Source organism: Mustela nigripes, chromosome 2, assembly GCF_022355385.1.
Source record: "Mustela nigripes isolate SB6536 chromosome 2, MUSNIG.SB6536, whole genome shotgun sequence".
NCBI classification, from domain to species: Eukaryota; Metazoa; Chordata; class Mammalia; order Carnivora; family Mustelidae; genus Mustela; species Mustela nigripes.
Window position 1 is genome coordinate 79,843,956 of NC_081558.1, and position 24,656 is coordinate 79,868,611.

At 35.7% G+C, this 24,656-nt stretch overlaps 1 protein-coding gene and 1 non-coding gene across 2 annotated transcripts in view; both read right to left on the reverse strand.

The window, feature by feature from the left end:
- UBE2E2 (ubiquitin conjugating enzyme E2 E2) overlaps positions 1-24,656 on the reverse strand; it is a 390,132-nt gene that overhangs the window by 38,308 nt on the left and 327,168 nt on the right. The window contains exon 5 of the mRNA XM_059390860.1: positions 12,478-12,625. Coding sequence (XP_059246843.1) covers positions 12,478-12,625 — 148 coding nt within the window. The remainder of the gene's footprint in view (positions 1-12,477; positions 12,626-24,656) is intronic.
- On the reverse strand, positions 5,198-5,331 carry LOC132012605 (U4 spliceosomal RNA). Its single transcript, XR_009402632.1, has one exon. It is a non-coding gene; the product is annotated as a U4 spliceosomal RNA (small nuclear RNA).

Consider the following 24,656-nt stretch of genomic DNA (forward strand, 5'->3'; position numbering starts at 1 on the left):
CAGTTAGCCACTGTACAGTATATCACTGGTTTTTGATGTATGGTTCAATGATTCATTAGTTGCATGTAACACCCAGTGCCCTTCTTAGTACCTATCACCCTGTTACTCCATCCCCTCACACCACTCCCCTCTGTAACCCTCAGTTTGTTTCTTGGGGTCCACAGTCTCTCATGATTCATCTCCTTCTCTGATTTCTACCCTTTCAGATTTCCCTCCCTTTCCCTGTGGTCCTCCATGTTATTCCTTATGCTACACATATGAGTGAAACCGTATTAGAACTTTCTCTGCTCGACTTATTTCACTTAGCATGATCCCCTACAGTTCCATCCATGTCAATGCAAATGGTGGGTATTCATCCTTTCATGATGGCTGAATAATATTCTATTGTGTATATGGACCACATCTTCTTTATCCATTCATCTGTTGAAGGACATCTCGGCTCCTTCCACAATATGGCTATTGTGGACATTGCTGCTATGAACATAGGGATGCATATGCCCCTTCTTTTCACTACATCTGTATCTTTGGGGTAAATACATAGTAAGGCAATTGCTGGGTAATAGGGAGCTCTATTTTTAACATCTTGAGGAACCTCCCCCCATCAGGGAAATACAAATGAAAATGACAATGAGATACTACTTTAGCCCAGTTAAAATGGCAAAAATCAAAAGACAGGAAATAACAAATGTTGGAGAGGTTGTGGATAAACGGGAACCCTCTTATACTGTTGGTGGGAATGCAAGCTGCTATAGCCACTCTGGAAAACAGTGTGCTGTTAGCAATTTTTAAAAATGTATTCACTTAAAATCCATGCTATGCCATTTATAAACCAGGTACAGGTGTTACCGCTAATAAATATTATTAGAACAGTTCCAATTATCAATAACAAACCTATTATATTACCAAACCACCACAATATAGAAATGGACTAAATGAGGACAGAAGTGTAAATGGCAAAATAAATTAACCAACAAAGAAATAGCATTTAGAGTTTCATATGTAGCATACAGTGAGGATCTAAGAGAATTACATGAACCATACTCAGCTACTTAATAATCTCATGACTTCTACATATTTTAAATGATAGAAAAGATACCTGTGGCAAATGCCTACCTGGGAATAACAGCTGAAACCTTTCTGCTCATGTGGAGAGCAAGAGACTACAGAACAGTTGGACAACAGACACAGGAAGAGTAAGTCTTCCTGTTGGAACTAAATTGCTTAGCAGACACAGTTATTTCTCTCCTGACAAAAGCTGTAAATAAACCCACATAGTGAGTGCTATGGTAAAAAAAAAGTGACTACAGAAGGAAGAGGACCAATTTTAAAGAGTGACAAACTTACTACTTGTCTGAAGCTGTAAAAAAATGAAAGGAAAAATTTTTTTTAGAGGAATAGAAAAGACCTTTGACCTAAAATATATAATTTTTGCATAATTTTATCCCTATCATTAAAAAAAAAAACCCTTTTTACTCTAGAATGAGAAAAAGTCATCTTTTGGTCCCTTTTTACCATTGTAATCTTTTAAAATCACCTTCATTAAAGAAATAATAAAGAAAAAGTTAATTAAAATCTACACTAAATGTTTTTGACTCTTCAGAAATTCCTCAAGCAAAGGAAAGAAAAAGATAGTCTTTGAATCACTCCTTGGGAGAACAGTTGTGAGGGAAATACGCATTCCCATGTGAGGAAGGAATGGTGCCTATTTATACCGAGAGTCTGCTTCACTTTTCAATGTCTTATTTGTGCTTTCAGAGCCTTCCACTGACAACATAAGAAACACGTTGCTTCAACAGTTTTACGCAGTCCCCCCTACTAAACAGCATCAGATGCCAAAGACTTGAAGATGCTTCACGGGAGAAAAACACCTTAAATACAATTTGCTATATTTTAAACTAAGAAAGACACTGATTAATTGCTATTAGTGGAGGAAGAGGGCAGTTTTGGGAGAATGAAGAAATTGATAAGTACTGATCTAGTCCATCCATTTCCTTATTAGTGTTTCCCTAAACAAAAAAGAGATCATTGGTGATTTCTAAAAAGGAGAACCCAAAATGATATTTTCTAAAAAAGTAAATTGAAGAAGAGAATTTTCATCATAAATTAATATATACAGCAGCTGTGAGATCGACTTCCAAACCAATAAATTAGAGGTTATTGTTGCAGGGTCAGCAATCGACTTTTTAACCAAAAACTTGGAGCAATGGCTAATCCCTGTGTCTAGATTTATATTAATTAAGGGGCAAAAAATATGCATAGGGAAATACTAAGGAGAAGCAGGTCAAAGCCAGGGCTAAACATTGAGGTCAGTGTGTTTAAATTTACACCAAGATTATAATGAGACAAATTTAACTGACAAATACACTCTGCTGAGTTTCATCAAATTTGAGTTTGCAAAGCAAAGAGTCTCAAATGAAAATTAAATACTTAATCTTTAAAGGATAGTTGATTTAAGAGAAATTTAATAAGTACATACTATTTTTATGAGAAAAGAAGAAAGATATTTCCATTTTGAAAAAAAAAAAGAAAACCAAGTACTGAGACATTATCAAGGAGTACATCTAGACCCTTTTTTCACCTTTAAGATATCCATGCTCCACCATGAAAACTATGAATATGCAACACAGCCAGAGTTCCCCAAATGCAACTCCCATATATAAATTAATGGCTTCTTTGTCTTGTTTGATAACTGCAACTTTAAATCACCTTTCACCAAATTGGACACAGACTCCTTTGAACTCAAATGTGATGAATCCTAACTTGAAGCTATCCACAATACTCTGAATGTGAATCCACTGAAACAATGCATTTTCTGCAGGAACGGAACCATTCTGAATAAGGCTAATGTTAAAATACACCAGCCCTATTAAACCCTTGCCTAGATAAAAGTGTATACATTCCTCAGGTAGATGAATCCCCCTAGAGAGGACAAGGGGTGGCTGGCAGGCTTATGTGCCTTTTCCCCCAATGGAGCAGGACTATTTATTATTCACACACTGTAGCTGAACAATCTTTTTGAGAGCTTTTCTTATAAAAATCTAACTCAAAGCTAGATAAACCACAAAGTTCCATCTCCTCTAGGTCTCCATTTGTCCTTACTTCCCTTATGTTGAATTAGACTGTATACGAAGAACATGTTTTCATCACAGGAGCCAGTCTCGACAGAGTCAGTCATTGGAGTACATGTGGCCACAATGCTCTGAATAACCTTGCTGATGTGAGCAGTTGCATCGTAAGGTACTATCTATACCTGCCTACAGGCACTTAGCTATATGGGTTTTTGTAGGCTGCCCTCAGCACTTGAGTATCACAAAAAATATGACTTATTTGGGGAATGCTTTCAGAGGGAAGGCCGTGTTGAATTAGGGAGAAAATATCCTTATATTTTCAAGAAAAGATAAATTGGGGCATTCAAAATTCAAGCTTATAAGTGCTTTATTTGGCAATAGGTCCCTCCATAGTATACTTAAGCAGAAAATTCTTCAAATATATCTAAAACATTTTGATTTATGATTTTTTTCCAGGAACACTACTTGTCACGGAAAGAAATATGCCTGTAGTTTAAAGGAACTCCTGTGCTGCTTATTATGCAAATTCCTCACCAATATGACATGACCAAAAATTCAACACCTGTAAGAAGCATTAAGCTCTAGGATCTCTTACAGGACAAACATAAGGAGTAAGACACAAGAAAGAAGTTATTGCTGTTGTGTAGGAATGATTAGTATGACATGCCAGACACATTTTTTTAAAGTAAGAATTACTGTGAGCGTTGTTACTGGAAGCACCCTGCCCAGGCCAGATACTGAATGGAAGGTTTTTTAAAAAGTAAGGAAATATAAAGATAACTGCTTGGTAATTAAGGGTCTCAGACTCAGACATTGGTAGGGTTACATTAATTCCTAATATTTCCATAATTATAATGTTTCTCTTAAGACACAGTATGATCTCAAATATCCAAATTAAAAAGGCAACATGTTATTCAATCATCCAGATGTTTTGTCCATACAAGTAAATCCCTGGACAATTAGAGGATTTTTATTATGTTGTTTTCAAACTCTCAAATTTCCATATTAAAACACCATAGAGCATTATTATGATTTCAAATATATATTATTTAAATGTGTTGTTTAAATAATTTATCTTCATTTCTTCTTATAAAGAAAACCAAGACTACCAGTAGCCTACTGTGTGCAACACATCCTGCACACTTCAGTAACAAATATTAATAGAAATTCTAACACAGCAACTTATTCTGAAGTTTACTCTATTATTTCTTTAAAAAGGGTTGCTATGAAAGTTAATAAGTATGAAGCAATATTATCTAAGAATATTTAGCCTGTCTGAAAAAAGTCCTTGATAGCCTATAAAAACACCCAAACCTTAAATAAAGGTAAAGTTTTGAAGCTGACTGAGGAATATATTAGGATTTGTTACAACCATCTTTTCTACTTTATGAATGTGAAAAATCCACTTCCTCTCTGTCCTTGGTAAAGCAGAGTCTAAAGCCATCAAGTATAAACATTTTACTAGTATTTCCTACATGTGCTTAAACATATTAGGTCTTCATTTACTTAAAATTTCCTACAATTCATTAAAAATTACCAACCTGGTTGACATCCTAATTACACTGAATTGGTGAAATTTTAGTGCTGTTATAGGACACACCAACCAGAATCTACAATGATGAAAAACAAAACTGTAAAACAAAACAAACCCAGAAAAGATATTATAGATCACCACCCTAGGGATTCATCTTCCTGCTTTAAAAATGCTGGTAGCATAGCTGTTACCTGGTTCAGTGGTAAAAAAACAAGTGAGAAAAATAAATACAAGCATGATAATACAAAGTTGTATTTTCTTCTTTACCAAAAGGGAGCAATTTCTTCAATGCCTCCCCACCCTTTTTAAGATTTTATTTATTTATTTAAGAGAGCAAGAATGTGTGTGAGAGAGAGAGAGAGAGAGGGAGGACACTTACATGCATAAGCTGGGGGAGCTGCAGAGGCAGAGGGAGAAGCAGGCTCCCTGCTCAGCAGGCTGGATCCCAGGACCCCAGGAACATGACTGGAGCTGGGAACATGACCTGAGCTGAAGGCAGATACTTAAATGACTGAGCCATGCAGGTGTCCCTGAGCCATACAGGTGCCCCAACAGGCACATTTTGAATGCAACCCATATAAGAGCAAATAAGGTATAGTTTTTACCATCTTTAAAAGAATCAATCTACCAAGGAGATATATATTTAAAAAAGTAACAGAGTTTTTCAATTAGCAATAATCGCGCCTCGGATAAACTTCATTGGCTACGATACTGCCACTGCGCAAAGCTGAAAGTAACAAAGTTTTTGTAGGTCAGCACTTTTGGACAATGATATAGCAAAAAAATAATAAACTGCTAATATTCTTTTTGACCTAGACAAACTGGATGTTCAGGAAACCTAGCAAACTGATTGTTATGTTAGATAAAAACTTGCCTACACAAAGTAGAACTATCAAGTGTTGATTAGGATACCTGCTTTGTCAAGGAGTCATCTCTCCCCTATATTCTGAAGCCACTAATTCCTTCTAGGCAACTCTGACTCAACTTCTTTCTATGTGTTTCACTACCTGGCAATTCAAAACCTAAACCCATGGTCAGATAATTTTAGCTTTCTTTTCTCATCCTGTGTTTTCTAGAAAATCACGATACTTTGATAAAGTACCATAAAATTGGATCTTTTAGTTTACATTATTATATACTAGTATCCCTTGTAAGACAACTAACGAGTTCCTTTCTACAGAAATAACAAGGTAGGGAAACACATTTATAAATATATTGGTACCAGAATTGATACCTTTTAAAAAAGGATTTTATTTATTTATTTATTTATTTATTTTAGATGGGGAGGAGAGATCCATTAACAACTGGGGCTGGGGGCAGAGGAGGAGGGAAAGGGGCAGAGGAGGAGAGAGAGGGATAAGTAGACTCTGCACTGAGCACAGAGCCCATTGTGGGCTTGATCCCATGACCCTGAGATCACGACTCCAGCTGAAATCCAGAGTTGGATGCTTAACGGACTGAGCCATCCAGGCACTCTGATATTTTGTTTTTTTCCATGTATGATGGTACAGAATCATTTCTGTGAAACTTCTTTAATTCACAAAACAGATATGTTCTTCTCTTTAATAATGTGTATTCCCTGATTTTGTTCATCCTTTCAATGAATCTTCAGTTCTTCTAGGGCCAACACATCATGGATGGCATATTTCAAATAGATCTGAATTAGCCTATGGGAACCTGTGGTTTTAGAGGGGGCAGGGTGCCAGGATTCTGCTGATAATACTGAGTTAGAACCCAAAGTCCTTTACACATTTTTTTGGACTTGACTTACTCCTCTGGCTTTTAAAATATCAGATAGATTGACTACTTACATATAAATATAGCTTTCCTTTACATAAGGTGTCAGAGAAGTTAAGACAATGAATTATAGCCTATCTACATCCACATTTGAAAGTACTGATTAGAATGACTTCTGGAATTTATCAATGTGACATTTTAGAAGAGAGCCAGTTCTTCACAAAGAGAACAGCTTGAAGTTAGCTTTATGTTGTACCATATATTTCTAGTTCACAATTTTCTCACTTAAAAAAAAAAGTCACAAGCATTAGGAGAAATCTTATGTCTATGTACCCATATTTAATGTCTTTTTTAGAAAAAAATATATTTTTGCATTCCTGCTGTAAGGGCCTATTTAGCCAGAGCGGCCCCACCTTGATTGAACAGCCATTTTGTTGTTTATGCAGTAAAACTTAAATTAACACCCCACCCCCAACCCCCCCGCAGGGGAGCTTATTTAAAAGCAAGTCCAGGAAACTAGTCCCAGGTAACAAAGCCCCAATACGTGGGTGGGTCAGGTCAGGTAGAGATAACAGCCCAAATGCAGGGATGAGTCGGGTCAGGTGGAGACATCCAATCAGTAAAGCGCACATACTGTCTCCCTAGCTACCAAGGAGTGTGGGCCCCGCCTTTTGGGCGCCAATTCTCACCAAGGTGATAGGCTAGTTCAAATGTCTACTATAGGGTAAACTGTAATTCAATTGGTCACTTATGTGTGACCTAGCATGACTGTGCAGCTTTCTCTGTGTGTTATAATCTCATTCGCCACCTGTGTGGCCAGGCCCAACCACATGGCCTTTGCTCTATAAAAGTTAGTCTGTGAGGCAGGGAGGGGTTGTGCTCTCTGTAAGAGGCATGGCCCCAGCCAGTTGGTTTGATTCTCAATGCTTGGCACGAAATAAAGCTTTGCTTGACCTTCGCTTTGTATCAGTCTCTCTCCTTTAATCATGGACCCATTACTGGGGGATCCAACATTGGGGACCCAACACTGGAAAGACAGTCAGCTTTGAAAACAGGTAGGTTTATTGTTTTTAGAGCTTCATCTGAATTTCAATTAAAGAAATTGTTCTTTGCCACTTCTCAAGTGTAGTAGAGTAGGATGTGTAGAAGCCAGGTCCATGCTGTTACAGGAGGAAGTAGGATCCTCTTAGAAGTCCATTTATGTACCTTTCATCAGTCTAAGAGCTCACAAGCTTAGTATATATAAGCTACACAAATATGCCTTGTTGAAATAATTAATTCTACTTTATGGTCCCCATTTCCTAGTAGTTGTTATCAATTATAAAATTTTCATGCTTAGTGACACAATTTATTATACAATCATAACCAGGTCAAAGATAAGCAATAAATAACAATCAAAGTTAGGTATCTGAGACAATTTATGGATAAGGATTCTACCAGTTATTTAAAAAACAGGCCATAAGTGATCGGAAACAAAGGGCTGGGACATTGGAGAATGAGGAAGAGGCCATTCTCTGACCTTTTCCAAAACACTATAAAAGAGCCATTGGGAGCAAATTCCTCTTTCCATTTGCTCAGTCCATTTGAGAAGAATAAAGCTCTTAGCAATGAAGCTGCAGCTGTGCTCACCCTCAGCTTAATCATTGTGTAAGGCTGAGGGTTAATTAGCTGCCATTCTTAGCTCTATTTGTTGTTCTAAGAAAGATATGCATACATCTAAGACTGGGATTAACCAATACTTGATATTTATTTGGAAGGTACTGGGAGGTACGGGGAAGAGCTCACCCATCTTGAGTGTTGATATTTGTGGGTATGCTCAGAGCATTTTCATATGAACTGGCCTGTACAGTTCTGCCTGTTTGAAGAGTGGTCAGCAAAGACTTCATGGTTGTATGAATGCAGGACCCTGATGGCCCAGGCCAAATCACCAGACAGCTTTTAGTTTGAAGGCAGATGACAGAGGAATGAACTACATAGGGTGAGGGTCAGAGCCCAAATGATTCCCTCACAGAACAAAAGAGCCAAATCACACACCTTTTATAGATTACATCGCAGCTCATCTTAGGCAGTTAAAAAGAAATCCTCATTACGGGAAATTTCAAACATACTCAAAGGTAGACCAGTATAATGAACCCCCGCCAAGTACCCATCACTCATCATTCAACACTTATAATAGTCAATCTCATATCTTCCATATCCTTATCTACTTCTGATCTTTCTGGATTATTTTGAAGCAAATTCTAGATATCAAAGAACTCTATTTGCAAATAGTTCCATTTTTCTAAAAGGTAAGGATATATAAAAAATTCATAATCTAATTTCCATTTTATTATGTCTAAAAATTTCTGGCAATAATTCCTTAGTATCAAATGCTCAGTTTATAAAATTTCCAATTATCTCATAAAACCCATACATTTGGGGGATAATTTTTAATGATACAGTGTCAGAATTACACTCAGAATAAACAAATTTCTAATACTTTAGATAGCAACAGCAGTACAGTAGAAAAGTAGAACTGAGATAAATAATGCCAGATAACATCCAGATTTATATACTTTTTGGAAAAAGAAGAGAAAAAAAGAAGTACTTTTGAAGTACTTCTGAAAATTACTCTGTAAATAAAGCATCTGGTAAAGGAAAACTGTTGACCTGCTTGTTTTATCTCATAATTTTCAGTGTTCTCAGGATAGTTCATTTTGTATGAGGCAAAATACCCATTATTTTTGGGCCTGAGGACCATAAGATAAGCATATTTTAAATAATGAAGAGACTTCATATAAAGAATGTAATGCATATCTAATAAGAGTCTAAAAAAATAACCACAAAAGGGCAAAAAACCCCTCAAAAGATAAAATCAAAAGGAACAGAGCCTAAATTTTATATATGCTTGAGAGGAGAGTATTGACAAATAAAAATATTCCGTGAAAAATGGAAATCTGATTAGTACTTTATATTCCAGCAATTCATGGATTAGATCACGTTTGAAGGAGAACTAAATTCCGAGAGCCTGGAAGGTTGGTCCTGGTCTTTCGAGTTTATCATCCTCTACTTTCTGCTGCCACTCTGTTCCTCAGCCAAACTCTGGCAGCCAGAAGATGTCTGACAAGTAAGAGTGCTCTGGCAGGCTCAATAAGCATCGCTGTGAAGTGTGAACAGCCCTAGAAAGGCCAGCAGTTAGACCTACCTAGACTGCTGCATTGGGATCAGAATGATTATCACTGGTGCACCCGTCCACTGGCTGGTAACTGTTGGACATTTTGCCACCCAAGAGATAATCCTTCCTAGGAAATAATGCAATAGGGACTACTAATTGAAGATTAGGGTTCTTCCAGAGTTTAAATACAAGAGTGTCAGTGCTGAGGTGGTGTTTCGAGATTATTCAATGTTCTCTTCTCTCAACAAAATTTGACTGAGTGGGGATTTATCAACCATTGAATCTATGGTTAGTTGGAGTCTTAAACACTCTAGGAAATGACATCAACACCAGTCCCTGACTGTTTACAAGGGGCTTGCATATGTACCTCATAGGAATGCTGTGATTTAGGTAGGGCTGATGGTTACCTCTGCGTTGTATAAGAAACTGAATCTGAGGAAAGTTAAGAAGCCAGTACAAGTCACACAACATTGGGCTGGTATTAAAGTCTGTAACTGCTGACTGCAAATACCATGCAGTAAGGATGTGTGGCCGCACCCTCAAACATTTAACATTTATGAACAGACCAAAAAGTCTTAAAAGAGACAAAGGAAAATTATGAGAAAAGTATGAGAACTGATTTAAAAAATCAGTTTATGTAGGGAGAAGAGTAAGAAAACACTTTTAAAATTGGTTAAATTTATATCCTTATGCAGAGCCTACTTCAGAACTGACAGCACTCTGGTGTTAAAATAGCTCTATGTATTCAGTATACAAAATTATAGGAGAATCTTATTTATTTATATTCTACCAAACTTATATGTGTGATAATATGAAGATAGGTTAGACTGAGGTTTAACTAAAATCTGGGGGGGTGGGAATCTGCAGATTGGAAGTGACCCAGGAAAGAGTGTGAAACAAAAGAATGGACATTATGACTTAAGATAACTCTCTTCAAGCCTCTAAAAGTGTGAACACACATATAGATGATGTGCCAATTAGGAAGCATTTTTATACGTGTTAAAGAATAAACATTTAGTCTGTTGGCGTGTATTTTACAAACAATATTCTATTATCAGATGGGTTACAACTGGTAAAACTTGAGGTTTTATATTAGGCTTATTCTTACTATCAATAGCATTATTTTAAAAATCTATTCATTTTATTTATGTGATTTTGCTTTAGTCTAGGGTGATTTTATTTTTTCTGTTTTGCAGAATGTATCTGTAATTTTCTGAGACACAGCAAAAGAAAAGTCTGATTTACTCAATAGAAATGCTTTTGATTGCTGAGAGAAGGTTTTGGTGGGATGAATATATTAAGTGGGGAAGACCTGTAAAGAGAACAGTTTCCCACATAGAAACTGATTCAGAGAGACAGGCCCATTTCAGCTGACTGGGACACCAAGCAGGTCTGGCTAACACTGGGATAAGGAATGCTTGTCAGTATGCAGCTTTTTCTCTAAGTGTGAAGCTACACCTTATTCCATGTGTAAGAAGTGAGGATGTTCATCAAGTGCTCAGAAGTGCCTAATAGTATGGTCTCAAAAGTTTCCTTCTTTTCTCCCCCTGGTTTTAGTGAGACATATTTGACTTGAACACTGCATGACGACCTGACATCAAAAATCTCTTGAATAGGTGACTTATTTCTCAAAATAAATTTTTCTCCTAAAATACCCCTCTAAATTTCAGCAAACCCCAGAAGTACTCTTTTGGAAGTGGGGAGGCAAATGCAGTTCCATGTTCTACCATTTCCAGGAGGACCATGTGGGTTAGTCCTCATATCACACAAAGAAATGTCTTTTGATGATGTTACCTCTAAAATGAAATTATACACAGACATACAGACAAATGGGATTGAAATACGAATAATGAGATAGAACACAGTATTTGTCATTCAGTTTTACATTAGTGTGACATTACTGAACTTTACTATCTGGGATAAAAGTATGAAATAATTTAAAAAACATTTTATAATGATCTTGTACAGTTACATTTTATTTTCCTTTTGGTTGAAGTATTTTTATATATCTTTATTTTAAAAAGTTTCTACTACTGAAAATAACAAACACACAAAATTTGAACAGATAATTTATAATTATAATTCAAGTTTTATAAACCAGCCAGGAGCTTAAGAGAGACCCCTGGCTCCCCTTTGTCATTTCTCTTTTCTAAAACTTCACATATTTAGGGAATAGAGTTTATTCCTGAACGTGGAAGATAGAAACTTACGAAATATTAACACTACTAATTAAATACTTGCAGAATTTCTAATTGAAAACATCAATGAAAACTCTGTAGCTACCTTTGAACTTCTGTAGTTTTTAAAATAAACCCAAATATGTAAAAAACTGGCAGCTGGTTTGTATTCTGGTTAAAATAAACTGGTCAAAGACACATAATCACACATCTAGGACAACACAGAAATTAAGAACTTCCAGCATTAAGCACACCAGCAAGCCACAAAGGCTTGGCCACAGGCTCTTTTAGTTTTCCTGGGAAGTTGTATTTCCTAGTTGAGGACCATTCAGCTTTTTTGTTCTATTAGCTTGAAAGGACGCATGGTTATTAAAATGCCAACAAGGTCATGTCTGCATGGAGCTGCTTGGTTGTTATCAGATTTTAATGGCCCACATTTCTCAAATTAACATCTTCTAGTAGGCATCTAATTAAAGATTAAGCCATTCAATTTGAATTTTTATTATTATTTGGCAGTAGAATGTAACGCATTCTTTAAATGCACTTCCCAATCCAAAATGATTTTTCATTAATTTTTATCACACTATGCTTCTTCCTTCTTGGTAAATAATAGGTCTTAAAAAGACTAATGAGAAGACACAATTTAAAAAGAAAGCAGTTACATACTATGGAAATTAAAAATCAATAATAATAGTGGTAGTAGTTATAGTGGTCGTAGTAGTGGTGGTGGTAGTAAATAATTCACTAAGGTCTGACATTTATGTCTTGAATAGACTTGAATTCAGTATTAGACTTAAAGTCTCTTACCAGGGTTGCAATCTGTAAGAAGTGAGCAGATGGAGAGGAGAACTTTAGAAATGGTTAGGGCTGGACTCCAGTTGTCCTTTAGGATGTCCAGACAGATGACGCCCTGGCTGTTAATATTACAGTGATAGATTCTTGTTCGGAAGGTAACCTAGAAGAAAAGGTAAAGTTGTTATAAACAGACATACTTTTTATTGGACTAAATAATCCAAGGTTAGCTGGTTGAACCACATACTTAAATTCTCCTTAGGCACATGAGAAGAATCACGAAACAAAATCATTATTTTAGAATTTGTTATTCTGGACATAAAGAACTAAGCCCAAAAGCAAAATCATGTCCTTTTGCTTTTGATAAAGAGTCCTATCACTTGGGCGCCTGGGTGGCTCAGTGGGTTAAGCCGCTGCCTTCAGCTCAGGTCATGATCTCAGGGTCCTGGGATCGAGTCCCACATCGGGCTCTCTGCTCAGCAGGGAGTCTGCTTCCCCTTCTCTCTCTCTCTCTGCCTGCCTCTCGGCCTACTTGTGATCTCTCTCTGTCAAATAAATAAATAAAATCTTTAAAAAAATTAAAAAAAAAAGAGTCCTATCACTTAACCAATTTTCTGGGGACTGAATTTGCTCTTAGTGCAATTGTGGGAATGTTCATAAGAGAAAAACTAACTGTGATTTCCAAAAACATTGCAAAGAAACAATTTCGGAAATAAAAATTTCTAAGGCAACTTGGGAATCTAGTTGTTTTTAAGGATTTTGTATATTTTAGAGTTCAAAACAGCATAGAAATACTATAAAAGAACATAAATATTATTCATTATGGTTTAAAAACATGAATTAGGCATGTATGTAAATAATATAGTTTATAAAAAAACTTATTAGTTACAATTTATGAACCTTTTCCTCCTTAAATTCTGTATCTTGAATATAATATTAGCATAGCGTACCTCTGCCCTATGACAGCTAGATCACCACTGCACTTTGTTTAGGTGTAATTCTGAAACATGTTTATAACATTTTTAAAGAACTTCAATTCAAAATTTAAGTCTAAATCAGTTTTAAAACTCGGTCTTATAAAAGTCTTATGTAAGCAATAATAAGATCTTAATGCCATTTATTAATATCATGTACATTAGTATTCTCAAAAATTAAGTTGAAATATAAAAAAATCTTGATGTGTTAAAGACCAGTCTTCTGGTACCCTAAGTTTAAAATGGCTATGAACAACAACAACAACAAAGGCAGATCTCTGCTGTAACATCACCAGGGCATCCAGCATCCACTCAAACATCAGAGTTACTTCATTTGTAAAATCAAGACTCAGAAAGGACAGACAGATCCTGTCTACTACAATTACTGAACAACACAGTACCATTTTCATTTCATTAATACTCCTGATAGAACTGCCCTTCTGGTGTGCCTGCGTAGCTCAGTCAGTTAAGTGTCTGTCTTCAACTCAGGTCATGAGCACAGTGCCCTGAGATCAAACCCCATATCTGGCTCCCTACTCAGCGGGGAGTCTGCTTCTCCCTCTGCTCCTCCTCTTGCTCATGCTGTCTATCTCTCTAAAATAGATAAATAAAATCTTCAAATTAAAAAAAAAAAATCTGCCCTTTTAGGAACATGCCAGAACTTATAGATAACTTTAACATTCCTTCTACACAAACACATTCTAAACACCTAACAATGCTGAAGAAAATAAAGCTAACATTTAAAAAAATGCATAGCTGAATTTGCACAGAGAATCCCGGAGGCCAGAATTGAAAACCAAAAATTACAGTATGTACATGAGCTGACAGTATAGCTATCAGGGGTGGGACGTAGGGAAGAGGAGCGGGGGAAAGGATAGGAGCCAGTCTTGGTAAAATGGAGGCTTGGGTTTTGATGCCTTCGTGGAGAAAGGTGAAACCTTAGGACTACCTGTGGAAAGAGGCTGGAATTGAGAGCCCTTACATAGATTAGGATACTTGAGCAGCTAGTGTTTTAGTAAGTGGATGGACTTGAAAGATAATGTCTTCTGGGAGCAATAGCAAAGATTCTTACTAGAGAAAGCCTAGGCTCGGAGGTGAAGAGAAAAATGTTTCCCCTGAATTCTAAATCCGGGATATATATATACTATGCAAACACCAACTGAAAAAGAGTTTAAATGGCTATATTACTATCAGATCAAACATATGTTTAAGGCAGAATGAATAAAGTTGATTGCTGCATTAAGATAAAACGAACAATTCATGAGAAAAATATAATAATTCTGAATCTGTTGAACCTAATAAGATAGCCAAAAATATAAAAAGTAAAACTTAGCAGAATTATAAGGAGAAAATGACACATCTACAATCAGAGGGACATTTTGCTGCAGCAACTGAAGTCATGCAGACCAAAACATAGTAAGGATACTGAAAATAGGAACAACCAAATAAACAAAATCAAGGGATTGAACAAAGATGAAATTCCACACTCAACAAAGAACATATATTATTTTCCAAGCACATAAGAAATGGTTATAAAAAACTGATCACATGCTCTGCCACAGAGGAAGCTTAATATATTTCAAAGAATTATTAAGGCCACAAAGATTCTCTATCAAGTGTTTGGGAAACTGAAAACACATTTTTCAAATAATTCTTGTATCAGAGGGAAAAAAAACAGCTACATTTATAACTGAATGACAATGAAATGTTGGATTACCAACATCAAACTTTGCTATTTGGTAAAACAGTTGTCAAAAAGAAATCTATAGTTTCATATACATAAATTAGAAAGGAGGAAAGACATGTAATGAGTGTTTAAGGAAGAGAAAAAGAATAACAGAGTCCCATAAAAGTAGAAATAAATACATGAGCAGGATTTAACGAAATAGAGAATACGTAGTAATATTAAAATTCTGCAGAGAAATCAAAGTGCCTATTCCTTTAAGTACTAGATGAAAAGACAAAATATTTTTTGTGATCCAATGTAAATGATGAGTGGCTTCTATATACAACAATGTTTTAAAAACCTATCAGATACTGATTGGCTACTCAGAGCTAGTTAATACTCAAAATAACTCAGAGGTAAGTAGTATTACTGTACCTACTTTTAAAATAAAGAAACCGTAACTCTGTAAGGAGACAGATGCTAGCTAAACTTATTGTGGTAATCATTTTGCAATACATACATATATCATATCATGATGTTGTGCACTTAAAATAAATACAATGCTCTATGCCAATTATATCTCAATAAAATGGCAGGAAAAAAATAAGTGAAGGCACAGAGGGGTTAAGGAACTGGCATACGGTTGCACAGTTGGTAAGTGGAGGAGTCAGAATCTGAACATAGCTTTGTTGACCCAAAACCTCATGCTCTCCTACTTAGCCTCAATGCCTCTGTTCTTTTTTTTCTTCCAACTTTTTTTTTTTAAGATTTTATTTATTTATTTGACAGAGAGAGATCACAAGTAGACAGAGAGGCAGGCAGAGAGAGAGAGAGAGGGAAGAGGCTCCCTGCTGAGCAGAGCCCGATAAGGGCTCAGGGACTTGATCCCAGGGACCTGAGATCATAACCTGAGCCAAAGGCAACAGCTTAACCCACTGAGCCACCCAGGCACCCCTCAACTTTTGAGATTATTATAGATTCATACTGTGTTATAAGAATAATACTGATGGATCATATATGTTCCTCATCCACTTTCCCCCAGTAGTAACCTCCTGCAGAACTGTAATACAGTATCACAGGAAACTCACCCTCAAATAGTCAGCTGATCTTTTCCACTTATAACCAGTTTTATACGCACTCACGTATATGTGTTTCTATGCAATTTTATCAGATGTAGATCTGTATGACCACAATCACAGCCAAGATACATAACAGTTCCTTCACAAACATCCTTTGTACTACCATTTACCTGGTGCAGCCACCTTCCCACTTTCCCCTCCCGATTCTTGACAACCACTACTCTCTGCCTCATCTCTATGATTTTGTCATTTCAAGAATGTTACATAAATGGAATCATATAGAACATTATTTTTTGAAGTTTGCTCTTTCTACTTGCACATTTCCCTTCAGATCCATCTAAGTTGTTGCATTATCAAGAGTTTGCTCCTTCTTATTGCTGGGTAGTATTCCACGGTATGGATGTTCTTTGAAGGATAAATGGATTGTTTCCAGTTTTTAGCTATCACAAATAAAGCTGCCATGAACATGTATGTGTATTTGTGTGAACACAAGTTTTCATTTCTCTGAGATAAATGCCCCAAAATGCAATTGTTGGGTTGTATCATAAGCTCCTATTTAGTTTTATAAGAAACTGCCATGGGGCGGGCGCCTGGGTGGCTCAGTGGGTTAAGCCTCTGCCTTTGGCTCAGGTCATGATCCCGGGGTCCTGGGATCAAGTCCTGCGTCGGGCTCTCTGCTCAGCAAGGGGCATGCATCCCTCTCTCTCTCTCTGCCTACTTGTGATCTCTCTCTGTCAAATAAATAAATAAAATCTAAAAAAAAAAAAAAAAAAAAAAAAAAGAAACTACCATAATTTTTTCCAGAGCAGTTGAACTATTTTACATTCCCACCAGCAGAGTGATGACCCAGTTTCTTTGCATCCTTGCAGCATTTAGTGTACTATGCTTTATTTTCACCATTCTGATTGGGTGTAGTGGTTGGTAACATATTGTGGTTTTATTTATTTATTTGACAGAGATCACAAGTAGGCAGAGAGGCAGGCAGAGAGAGAGAGAGAGAGAGAGAAGAAAGCAGGCTCCCCTCTGAGCAGAGAGCACGACTCGGGGCTCGATCCCAGGACCCCGGGATCATGACCCGAGTCAAAGGCAGAGGCTTTAACCCACTGAGCCATCCAGGCGCTCCCACATTGTGGATTTAACTTGTATTTTCCTAACTGCTAATGATGTTGAACTTCTTTTCATGTGCTTATTTGGTATCTGGATACCCTCTTTCTTAAAAGAGGATGTTCATGTCTTTTGCCCATTTTCTAATTAGGTTGTTTTTTACTGTCCACTCTCTATTTTAAGTGGCGATATTTCATTTAAAGTGAAGTACAGTTGGATAAAAAATAAAGCATGAATTTGCAAAGAATCTTGTGGGTTTTTTGGACAGAGAATGCTTTACACTTTAATTTTTTATAATACTAATTAAAGGATCTACTTTGGTGATGTTTGTTAACTCTTGTCCCAAAAGGTGTTCATAAATAAACCACAAGAATCAAACAGGTAGTTTGATTGTTCCTATACTTTAATGTTCTTGGCTCCCAGAAACAGTACTTAAGAATATTTTATTTGTGTATGGTTGACACACAGTGTTACATTTCTTTCAGGTACAACACAGTCATTTAACATCTCTATGCTAAGCTCTACTCACCACAAGTGTACCCACCATATAATACTATTACAACTGTCCACACAATAACACTATTACAACATCATTGACTATATTCTCTATGCTGTACCTTTAATTCTTGTGACTTATTCATTCTGTAAGTGAAAGTTTGTATCTCCCACTCCCTTCTACCCATTTTACCTACTCCCCAACCGCTTTCCCTCTGTTAACCATCAATTTGTTCTCTGCATTTATAGGACTGATTCTGGTTTTTGTTTATTCATTTGGATTGTTTTTTTAGATTCCACACACAAGTGAAATCATATGGTATTTGTCTTTCTCTGTCTGACTTACTTCACTAAACACAGTACCCTCTAGGTCCATCCATATTGCGGTAAATGGCAAGATCTCATCCTTTTTTTATGGTTAATATTCTATTGTATATATACAGAACACATCTTCTTTATCCATTCATCTATTGATGGGCTCTTGGGTTGCACATCTTTTCAAATTAGTGTTTTCTTTTTCTTTGGGTAAATACCCAAAAGTAGTTATTAAATCATATGGTATTTCTATTTTTAATTTTTTGAGGAACCTCCATACTGTTTTCCACATTGGCTGATGAGTAGTGATGCTGAACATCTTTCCATGTGTCTGTTGGCCTTCTGTATGTCTTCTGTGGGAAAACTGTTTATTCAGGTCCTCTGTCCATATTTTAATCACATTGTCTGATTTTTTTAGTGTTGAGCTGTATAAGTGGTTGATATAGTTTGGATATTAACCCTTTATGGGATATATCATTTGCAAATATCTTCTCCCATTTAGTGAGTTGTCTTTTTTGTTGTTGTTGTTGATGATTTCCTTTGTTGTGCAAAAGCTTTCATTTTGGTGTAGTCCCAACAGTTTGTTTTTGGTTTTGTTTCCTTTTTCTTAGGAGACCTTTCTAGAAAAATGCTGCTAAGGCCAATGTCAATGAAATTACTGCTTACATTCAGAATCTTCTAAGAGTTTTATGGTTTCAGGTCTCACAGTTGGGTCTTTAATACATTTTGAGTTTATTTTCCACAAATACCACCATTTGAACCAGAAAAAGTTGATGATCAGAGTTTTAAGTGTCACACATCTACCTATTGTAATGTAAGCTATGACCTCTTCAGGGTTCCCTTATTATACTCCTATTTCTAGTATCACATTTGCCACAGGACCTCCTCATCAAACCGTCAGTTACCAATGAAAGTATTTTCTTTCAACTGATATCTAATGCAGTGCTGGCACATAGAAAAAGCCCATTGTTTGTTGAACAAATGCTGCCAAATCACAGGCTACTGCTCAGAGACAAGTATCTTTCTTAGGGGTTGTAACATTTTATTGTTCTTTAGGTAAAAACATTTTCCAGCCACAACTTATTGTAGACTGAAAATTGGGGAGAATAATCTGGAAAGTAAGACATATTTGTTACTACTGCCTAATAATAAAGAACATTTAAAAAAACATGTGGCCTGTTCAGATCAGCATAAGTGTTCCACAATCAAGGCAAAAACTTGCTAATAACTCTTGAAACAGTTAGCATTCTTTTCCAGATGCTAGCAACAAAAAGGGGAAATGAAAAAGAATATATGCAAACTGATAAGGAATTGTCTGTAGTTCTTTTAGACTTTAGTGATACAGAAACAGAAAATGATGTTTTGAATATTGACAAATATCAAGGGATTTGTACACATTAGAAGATTTTTTAAAGACTGAGAAAGCACCTTTCTCCCACTCTCATTCTGAAGAAGATTATTCACATCTGACTCAATTTTATAGAAAAACCATCATGTTATCTTTTTTAGGGGACTGGACGGCAGTACATCCTTCATGTCACCCTTCTGACAAAAAAGCAAATGATAAAAAATGACCGAAAAGAAAATTCCAGTTCCATGCAGGGCTTAATATTTACTGAGTTCTGTGTATCACACAACCCACACCTGCATTTGCATTTATTGCTGTATTTGAAGCACAGCTCAATACTGATGTTTATAATGATAGCTATCATTCCTCAAGGAGAGGTAAAATTATATTGAGAATACTGTTTTCAAAGGCAGGGAAGACAGCACGTTTTAGAACATTTTCCATATATTAAGGAAAATTTTTAAATGATTTGGATATAGTGATACAGAAAACTTGTTTATCCAGAGTATCTAATTCCTAGATGACTTGGAATGAGAAGTGTTTTGATTGTTGTATAATACATAAACACACAACAGAGGCATTTGGGTGTGTATGTGTGGGGTAGACAGGATAATGCCCTATTACCCCAAAGATGTCCATATCCTAATCCCTGGAACCTGTGAATAATGTTACCCTTGCATGGTAAAAGGGACTTTGCAGGTGTGAATAAATTAAGGCTCTTGAGATGGGGTGATTACTTTGGGATTATATAAGTGGGCTGGATATAATCACAAGAGCTTTGTAAGAGGGAAGCAGAAAGATAGGCAGGGGATGTCAAAGAGTCAAAGCGAGGTGAGAAAGCAAGAAGGCAGAGTGATGGGGCCATGATCTAAGCAACAAAGTAGGCCTCAAGAAGCTTGAAATGGCAAGGAAATGAATTTCCCCTCAAGACCTCAAAAAGGAATGCAGCCTTGCTGACACCTTGATTTTAGTTTGCTGACATCCAGAACCGTAGGACAAGAAATTCATATTGTTTTAAGCCTCTAAGTTTGTTGTTAATTTGTTACAGCAGTAATAGGAGACAATACCTGTATGTATATTTTCCAGCTGCATTATTACTTTAGCTTACAAATGTAACTTAAAATGTAGCTGTGCTATTTCTATACTTCACACAATCAGCTGCCCTTAAAAATAATTTTAGAAAGAGTTAACAGAATTCTTTATGTTGACTATAGCATAAAACAATGCTACTAAGTGGTGAATGATCTAGGAGAAAAGTCACTTTACTACTCTGAGCCCCTATTTCCTGACAAAATGAGATTTAAATTATTCTCAGGACCATTCTAGTTCCAAGATCCAAGAGTTATTATGAAAAGAATACGTGGTTTTGGGAGCTCATTGGACTTGAGCTGGAATTCTGACTTTAGATGAATCAAATTAGCCTGTTCGAGATTCAGTTTCCTCATTTTAACATGGAGAAAAATACTAGCTATACCCACAGTGGCTGTGAAGACTGAAGTACACAAGAAGTTCTAGTACCACACCTGGCACTCAGCAGAAATTCAAGCAGTGCTAGTCTCTCTTCCCCTCTTCACATCTCCTAGTTTTACAAGGCTATTTCAAAACCCGTGTTCATGTAATAATTCCCCTATCAGCTGAGTTTTAAGTGTATTTTCTCTGTACCACTTCTTTGCTCTAGGGTAAGGACAACACTCCACATACAGACAAAAAGTGGTTTTGTAAAGGGAGAGAAATCATGTAGGGCATGAGTATAGACAGAGAAGAAAATATATTAATAAAATATTTCTGCCAAACTGATGCTAGATAATTTAGGAAAATGTTTTAAAATAAACATGAGATGTTTAACATCATTTTTTAACATCAGCTGAAAAGCTGATAATGACATTAAAAATGATCATTTAAAATAATATTTCAGAAATAACCTCTATTTTGCACATAGATTCCATTTTTCAAAAAACTTTTCATCAGGAGATAAATGACACAGTGATTTTACTGAGGAAGTATAAGATCAGTGAGAAATATATTCCTCTTAAAAATACTTTTCCATGGAGACCCAGAGAGGAAATATTTGGAGCTCCTGTGCCATAAATCAGTGAATCATGTAACAAAGGTCCAAAAATAGCAGGGTTAACATCATTCAAATGGATCTTGGCTGAAGGCTTACTATGAAACTAGTTTATCTGAACAATTTGTTAGTACACATTTTAAAAATGTCAGTAATACTAACCTTTTTGAGATTTCAAGTGCTCTTTTCTTAAAATGGACTTAAGAGCACTGCACCATCAACTACCACATCCTAAGAAAATAAAAACTGGAATAACCCATCATAAGTGAAGAGAATCACAAATCTTAAAGAAACTCTAAGAAATACACATTAGCAAAATAAAACTAAACCCCTTCCCAAATAGAAAACAAAACACAAACAAAAAATCTGGAAATATATTTCTTCCCTCATAAATGGCAGTAAAGGAATTAAAATTAAACATTACTTAGAAACTATCGTGTGTAATGATGATGCCCACTCCATTACACATCACTGTATAGTACAGTATGTTTAACTAGAGGATAGAGCCACTTTTAAAAAAAGAGTTCAAATATTATTTAAATGGTGAATGACAAAAGAACTTTCGAGTATAGAAATTTAAATTTAAAAAGTCTTTCTCAGTTCCTTTTAAGTACAGATGTAGAAAAACATAGAACTACTCCCATCTTGAGTAGTAAATCTTTTGAAGACAGGAACATCGCACTCAATCCTCAGGCCCCTTTCTCACTGCGCATCACCTGACTATACCCAAGCCCTGCAAGGGAAGATACTTGGTATGACTTTATTATGGACCAATAATTAGATTCCTTCTTATCTAACTTATAAAAATTAAATTTATATAGAAAGTTTCAGGAACATATTTATATCAATGAGGTTCAATTTGATTCTTTTTCCAAATTTGTGTGTTCTTTTCTATTAGTGACTTATTCTCTCATTATATTTCCTATTCCATTTTTTAATCTTTTTGCGGGGAGAAGGAGAAAGGGAAAGAATGAATCTTTAACAGGTCCATGCCCAGTGAGGAGCCCGATGCCAGGCTGGATCTTGGGTTGGATCTCACAACCATGAGATCATGACCTGAGCTGAAATTGAGCCAGACACTTAATTGACTGAGCCCCCCATGTGCCCCTCCATCTTTTTCTCTTCAAAAGATTATCTCATTTCTTTTGACTTGTTCTACTGACTCAAGTTTCCAGAAATGGTACTCCAGCTCATTCTCTTTTATGGTAGGATCATATCATGGAGTGCACTGCAATCTGAGTAAGAGTTCATTCTCAGTGTGTATTATTTATTTTTCTGTAGAAGTCTCATGTACCTTAGACTGTATTGCTCTACATTTCCTTCTTCATGGGCTTCATGGACAACACTAGTTTGAGACCAGATTGTATCATATATGCCAAAATGTAAGGTAATATAGAGTTATCCTTAGGAAGAGCTGATTTATATTTAAATCTATATAAAAATCTCTTATAGATGTTGTCTCAATTACTTTATTTTGAACAAAATACTATCTGTTAAAGACACAACAGCTTGAAACCAGCTCAATCAATGTTTGTTTGGCATGCATATAGAGGTTTCCTTCCTCAATCAATTAAAAAAGAAAGAAAAGAAAAGAAACTTAACAAAGCTCTAAAAGTGGCACACTCTAAGAGTACAACTTTATCATTTGAAGGCTTGGCTTTTAACTGCCTTTTAAAGGCCATTTGAAAAAGTAATATGGTAGTTTAAAACAATTAAGGCTTTTTTTTTTTTTTTAAAGAAAACTGGTTTTATCAGTTTTGCATGCTAGAGAGGAAAAGGTACTGGTTTCTCTGTTTATACCATGAAATTAAAAAAAAAAAAATCGCAGGTATATCATGGAACATTGTAACACAAAAATTAATAATAAAAATTAAAAATGGCTAACAATTATTCAATGTTTATGTGCTGGGCAATACTCTAAGTGATCATGGCTTGGACAATTTTTCCAGTAACATAATTATATATGGATTAAAAAACTGCTGAATCCCCAGCAACTGAGGGACAAAGGATGATCCGGTATCTAAACTTAAACATGTACACAAAATATCATGGAAGCATTCCCATTATTTTAATTCATTGAGCATATACACAACAGGTCCTCATTCAATACCTGGGGGTCCATCAAAACCAAAACCCAAAGCTCTCTTGAGTTTAATACTTCCACCAGAGGCCTCACTCCTCAACCCCCATCCCTCATAAAATACTAGAACAGCTGTTCTTGAACACTGAACTTAAAACGATTATATGGGGCTATGTTGATCCAACAACACTCACTTATTAATTAGTACTGCACAGAGAAAACATAATTTAACAGATGTCCAATGAACCTACATTTCTAAGACAAGATGATTCATTTCTGCTTTATAACTGCAAAAGTGTCTCATACATAACGACAATTAATTACGAAGTACAACAGCTGAGATACTTAATGGATTAATGGATAATAAATGGCCAACCATATGACACTTGCTATTAAATTAGAGACAGTGACATAAACATAAACATAAGAAGAATACCCTCCTTTTATTTTGTTCACATTTTTTATAAGTCTCACACTACCCAAGGCAATTATATAAAATGTAACATATTTACAGATTTCCTAAATGTAAAATGGAAATAATATACAGGCTTCCTTTATCCTTTGGGAAAGAAGTAGTATATTTTATGTTTGTAGACATATGAAGTGACAGTTATTTATTTAAGAGATTAATAATTCAATATACATACAACACAATACAAAGTATTCATCATAACTTGCTGGAAATGACAATTTGATTTTTCATATAGCCCACAACAGTGTTGAAGTAAACTATATTTTAACACAGTTGAAAATGAAACAATGACTAATTCTGTTAATGATACAGTAAATTAACAGCAATTACAGAGTTGGCTGAATGCCCACTCTCTCAGTGAGTGTTATATTACACAAAAAAGAGACATTCTTTGAAAGTCTCCTTTGAAAGTGGCAGTATTCAAAGTTTCCAAACTTTGCACATATGCATGCTAGAGAGGAAAAGGTACTGGTTTCTCTGTTTATACCATGAAATTAAAAAAAAAATCGCAGGTATATCATGGAACATTGTAACACAAAAATTAATAATAAAAATTAAAAATGGCTAACAATTATTCAATGTTTATGTGCTGGGCA